The sequence below is a fragment of the Microtus ochrogaster genome, chromosome 8 (genome assembly GCF_000317375.1).
Source record: "Microtus ochrogaster isolate Prairie Vole_2 chromosome 8, MicOch1.0, whole genome shotgun sequence".
NCBI lineage: Eukaryota > Metazoa > Chordata > Mammalia > Rodentia > Cricetidae > Microtus > Microtus ochrogaster.
Genome location: NC_022015.1, coordinates 51,415,624 through 51,421,623, shown reverse-complemented (window position 1 = coordinate 51,421,623; position 6,000 = coordinate 51,415,624). Strand labels below are relative to the sequence as shown.

The window sequence follows — 6,000 nt, the reverse complement described above, 5'->3', positions numbered from 1 at the left end:
ACTTTTTAAGGCTCTCCAGGTGACTCCAACACACAGCCAAGGCTGGGCTCCTCTTATGGAGAAACTTGTTCCTTGACCTTTTAATACAGTCTTGCAAACCTGTGTGGGCGGTCATCCTTTATTTCCGCCAATACCTTCTTGAAATCTGAGATCTCAACAACTACAGAGATTCACAAATACACACACACAAAATACATGCACATGTATTTTTGTTTATTTAACTTAGGCCCTAATTATTAGTACATAAATCAGAAAAACTGAGTGTCTTGAAACTTGCAACCCTTTCTAAATATTTTTTTAAAAACCTGAACTCTAAAAAAAAAAAAGCACACATCAAATATATTTAAGTCATAATATAACACACACATTCCCACACACAATTCAATCACCTTCAGGAACCATTACCCGGTAATATATCTAATAGGTAAGATCTCGCTGTACAAAAAATGAAAGAAAAAACAAACAAAAACCCACATCTGAAAAAACCCAAACAAACAAATAACCAGACTTTGATTAAGACACGTGCCCTTCCTGTGAGCACTACAGTCGGCATGGTTTGTCACAGCACTTTGAGGTAGCATGTTCTGTCAAGGAACACAAGTCACAGGGACACACAGTACAGGCATCAGCCTCGGCCCTTCACACAGGAAGATGAGCTTGTCTGTATGCATTGCTAGTGGCAGCCCTAAGATGCCTAGCTATTCACCCATGAAACTCCCTGCTGCACTACAGCATTCCGACGCATCTTCCTTGTCTGCCAGGCCAGCCTCCTTTGCCACATGTGTTCCCACTGGCTGGAGACAAGCCCAGTAGGAGGGGCACTGGACATCATGGCGTCCTTTCTTCTTGTGTTTGACAGCTACATTCACGAAGAGAGACTCCCGCTTTTAAGGCTATGAAGAGGTTCAATGTTGTCTCCATGATTCTGACCTAAAAAAGCTATCTCCTTCCTCACTTGGAAACAATATCTATGGAGAAGCAGTGAGTTCTCTGGGATTTCCTGGTAGAATGATGAGCAGGGAAGCTTTAAAAAAAAAAAAAATCCACACACCAAAACACAGGTACAAGATCAAAACCAAGGACAGATTTCTTTTCGCAAGTTAATTTTTGGGGGGAAGAGGGGTTGTTTTAGATAGGTTTCTCTACATAGTCCTGGCTATCCTGGAACTCACTATGTGGACCAGGCTGGCCTCCAACTCCAGAGATCCGTTTGCCTCTGGAAAGCTGGGAACAAAGGCATGTGTCACCATACCCCGCTCCCTTTGACAAGTTAAAATGACAGGGGTTTACAGTTTGGGAAGTGGCTTGCTTCTTTTAAGGAAAAGTCAGCTCAGCTCTTCATTTTCAATACAGATATATAGTCAAGACAGGCTAATGATTAAAGCTGCGAAAAGGTCCACCAACTTCAGACCTGGGTGCAAGTAACCATTTTGTTGTTGTTGTTTTTGTTTGTTTTTTTGCTCAGTGGTCACAGATCAAAAAGATTTCAAAAGCCCTTTTGTCCCAATATGGTTCACCGTTCAAAGAGTTCAAAGGTGAACCCTCCAAAGCAATTAATAGACAAATGAGTTAAAGAGTACGTGTCCAGGCAGGAGGAGCATGTGCTGGGCCTGAGTGGCCACTTAAAGCCCTCACCGGCTGTCCAGAAATGAGCCCCCGGCATCACTGAAGGCCAGCCACTGGAGTCGACTGCACAATGAGCATTAGACTTCAAGTATCAAGGTGCTACAGCAGCCGCTGGGAAGCCCTCCCCGCACCCCACTATACAAAAAGGGAAGCGCTGCTGAGCGGCTTATTGGTGCGAGGGGCGAGAGAACTGCTCTCCGAACTCAGCAGCCTCAAGAAGACAAAAGGGTTCTTTACCGTCTGCGCAATGCCAAGGTGCACGAGCTGGCACTCGAGCGGTTGCTTTGAGTTCTTTCTTTCTCTCTCTCACTTTTTTTTTTCCTCAAACAGGAAAATGGTTCTGTTGGGTTAACAGTGTCACCTTAAAATGTCATAAATTAAATAAGTTAGTTCACATTTTTTTTTCTTTCCCAGCACTTAAATTACAGTAAGTTTCTAAAGCACTTTCGAAGCCCGCTGTAACAGTTCGAGGTCTCTTCTGTGGACACTGCCGGCCCTGGAACACTCATAGTCCTCCATCTGCAAAGGGACGTACTGCTCGAGCACGCCCAGGCCCTGCTCAGCAGGACTCGTGAACAGCTTAGTCCATGAGGGTTTAAAGTTTCCGCTGAATCCCAAAAATACAATACCGCCTAGAAAGAAAGAGAGAGAGAAAAGTTGAAGTATATAGCTACCAGTTCCAGCAAGATAATGAGGGAGGTGGATCAGAGTTGATTAACACAAAGACACACACACACATATGTATTAAATACACACACACACACACACACACACACACACACACGAACACCTCCACTTCCTTACATCAGCAAGGAATTCTTGCCACCCAAATGACAGGCCATATCTCAACACAGTTCCTCTGACACGGTCCTTTATGAAGAAATTATTTCAACGACACTCAAGGAGAGCTCATGAAATCAGTCTAGCAGACAAGCAACACCATAAAAATATTTTCACTGCCGCATCCTAAGGACGTCGTAAAATACTGCAAATACAAACCTTTACTATGGAGGTGTGCTGGTTTGACCAATCCCAGAAGTACTAATGAATCAGAGATATTCATCTGCTTGATTTCTCCTCTTGTGCTCAACAGAACGATTGACCTGTGGGTCAAAGTTAGAACGTCAGAACCAATGCCGACCATTCAGCATGGATTTCCTGAGAATCTTTCTGGATTGAGAGCAATGGAAGAACAGTAGACAAAACAAATTTAGAAAGGAAAACAGGCCAGATGCTTTTCATCCCCGGTGACACAAGTCTCAAGTCCCTGCTGCAAAGGGAACCTATCATGTTCTTAGGAGGGGCAGCAACACAGGGAAACCCAGAGGAATGGTAACCAAGAGTCACGTAGGTGCAAGGGCACACTGGAACCAAGCCTTTCAAGGACTGGTCTATTCTCTAGAGTACTCTATTATTGTATATGCCATTACCGCTTTATTATAAATGGGTAAACAAAAACTTAAAATGTAAACATAAGGGTTGGAGTGCAGATTATTAGTGAGTATTTGTCGGTCTAGGATAGAGAGGCCCTAGACTCACTCTCCAGTATGCTACAATAACAGTGCTACAAATAAAAACATATGTAAGCCATTCTCTATGGTTTAAAATAAAATTTTTTTAAAAAAAAATTGTTTGTTTTAGTTGCCATCTTTAGAGCTGCTGAGGTGGCTCGGCAGTTGAGAGCAGTTGCTGTTCCACCCGAGGACTGGGGTTTGAGTCCCTACATGATACCTACATGATACGTACATGAAGGCTCACAACCACCTGGGACTCTAGTTCTAATGTACCTGATGCCCTCTTCTGGTCTCTGCAGGCACCAGGCCCAAACATAGACACACAATAGTAAAAATATACAGTACATCAACACGATGCTCAGAGCAGTTTGTGGATTCCTGCTTTTCTTCCTGGTATAGTTGCTATGGCTCTATGGTTTATTTTAGTATCTAACCAACATGCTATTTGTATTGGTATAATTTTGTTAAAAAGAGCTCTTCAAAGTAGATTGCAATACCAGCTGCCAAGTACTACAGGAAAGTAAACTGTGAGTTCCCACATATAGAAAGTGTGCTACTTGCATAATCTAATTTAGTTAGGGATATCTTGTAATATTAATTTCCATCCAGAAAAAGAATCCCTCCTTTAACTCTGGCTGCGACTCCTTTAGCAATGCAGATACTGACTTCATTCGGGCTTTGACAAGTGCTTACATAGTGCACTGGGTTGTAGTCTTCCTAAAGCAGTGGTGATGGGATTCAGGGTTACTGGAGAGGACTGGCCACAGAAGTCCTGCAGTTCTGAACTTCAACAGGATGAAACCACCAGGCCAGTCTGGAGAGATCCTTACCAGATGCACTCAGGCATGCATGTCTGACGCATGCATAAACACATGGGTGCACGCATGCATGCAGTCTGCCCACAAGCTCTGAAAAGAGACACTGTCAGTTGCACTAGAACTTCATTCTGAAGCTCTGGCTGTCTCACTTTTGCTAAGCAGACCAGGTTGGTCTCAACCTTATATAGTGATCTTCCTGTCTCTGCTTCCAGGACGCTGAGATTACCACTGCTTCTGACCCCTGCCCTGTAACTTCTCGACCCTGTATTAAAATGCAGTATATACTCCTAGCAATCCTAGGGTCCAATGCATACACTTCTGCAAACTAAACACAGTAATATAACCAGCAGACAGCTGGCAAAATAGCTTACCCTAAAAAGTCTCTCTAAGATAGCCCTATTGCTGACCCCCTTAGTCACAGGCTCTGCATACATAAATTCAACAAGTCATTCACCCAATTTATTTGGGAAAAAGCATCAACCAGATGGCGGTGGGTGAAGAAGGTACTTGCCATGCAAGCCCGATAACCCAAGTTCAATTCCCAGAACCCACATGGTAAAAAGAGAAGAACTGTAAGATACTCTCTGACCTCTACATGTGCCCCCTGGCATGCATGGACCCACATTCCTGTCACATACAAAGGAAACAGTGAAAGACTAGGGGGAACATCTGCATGTATACTGGATACAAACACATGCCTTCCCTTAGCACTGTTTCCTAAACAATACAGTGTAACAAGTATTTACAAGGCATTTCCATGGATCTTGCCATTATTCAGAGAGAGAATTTAAAGTATAAAGAAGAACTATGAAGGTTATATGCAAATATTACACCATCTGAAATAAGGGACGCAGGCATCTGCAAATTCGGGTATCTGCAGGGGGAACTCAAACCAAACTTCTCTGGATACTGAGGGAAGACTACAGAGAAATGACCTCCTACACACACACACACACACACACACACACACACACACACCATGCCCCCCCTTCACACACAAACAACACGTAAATGTTACTCCAAAATATTCTAAAGACTTTATGGGACTTATCGGGAGCAGTTCTGCAGGCTACGAGAACATATATCATCAGACCAATGGGAACAGCTAGAAAGTCAGGCCAGCCTCACTCAACAGGAAACTTGGGCTCTTTTCAAAAACGGCTGCACAGAGCAACAGGATCTCGAGTTCATCACCTGTCCTCAGTCACAGTCCGGTCAATCCCAAAAAAGAAACATTCTCCGGGGCCTCTTTTTTTCAGAGATGAACAAACAATAAAAACCAGACCCTGCTCTTAAAAGAGAGCTGAGACACACAACCACTTACACAGTTACTCTTTTCCAGTGACCTGAGCGATTGACCTCCTGAATCCCGATCACTGTACAATGCTGTGTGAGAGTCCATCAGTGAGACCAGTGGCCACTGAAGAAAAAAACTACCACACAGAGCCTAAAAGGCTCATGGAGTGAACAGAGTTCAGAAGGAAACCTGGTAATGAGAAGTCACATCATAAGGTAGCTTTTCTCCGGTGCAGGGCAAGCTTGACCTACCTTGGAGGGATGCTAGTCTTTAAATACTCTTCCATCTGACTGACATCCGCAGGAAGGAACATCTTTTTTTCCGTCAGCCGGAAGGGAACGCTGCAGGCATCCACAACCAGGAGGAGCACACCTGCACTCCGGAAGGTGAAGTCCGTACCATTCACCTGAGAACACAAAAGTACCTCCAAGTTGCCACCTCCATTTCAGAAACATCCCTAGGATGCTTGAGTTTGGTTAGTTCCTTCTAAGCCCAGGCTTCAGAATGTATCATGTTTGGTTTACTGCCTCCCTGCAATGCCTAAAATGGTACCCATAATCCTGCAGATTTCAGCTTCTTCAACTGTAGGTCATGACTGAAAGGCTTCTTGGATGCACAAACCCAAAAATCCATTAAAAAAATAAAACACATAATGCATCTTGGGTATTTCTGGCTGTACTCCGTCGTGTTGCATCTTGTGACTTTACTGGAACCTTGACTCTGCACATCCGACATGTGGCTTTAC

At 43.8% G+C, this 6,000-nt stretch overlaps 1 protein-coding gene across 1 annotated transcript in view; it reads right to left on the bottom strand.

Annotated features, from left to right (window-relative positions):
• Nucleotides 1–204: 204 nt before the first annotated feature.
• The window catches only part of Cemip2 (cell migration inducing hyaluronidase 2), an 80,640-nt gene continuing 74,844 nt past the window's right edge, over nucleotides 205–6,000 (bottom strand). The window contains exons 22-24 of the mRNA XM_013348092.2: nucleotides 5,507–5,661; nucleotides 2,626–2,729; nucleotides 205–2,258 (exon numbers count right to left, since the gene is read on the bottom strand). Of these exons, the coding sequence (XP_013203546.1) occupies nucleotides 2,062–2,258; nucleotides 2,626–2,729; nucleotides 5,507–5,661 (456 nt within the window). The 3' untranslated portion in view covers nucleotides 205–2,061. The remainder of the gene's footprint in view (nucleotides 2,259–2,625; nucleotides 2,730–5,506; nucleotides 5,662–6,000) is intronic.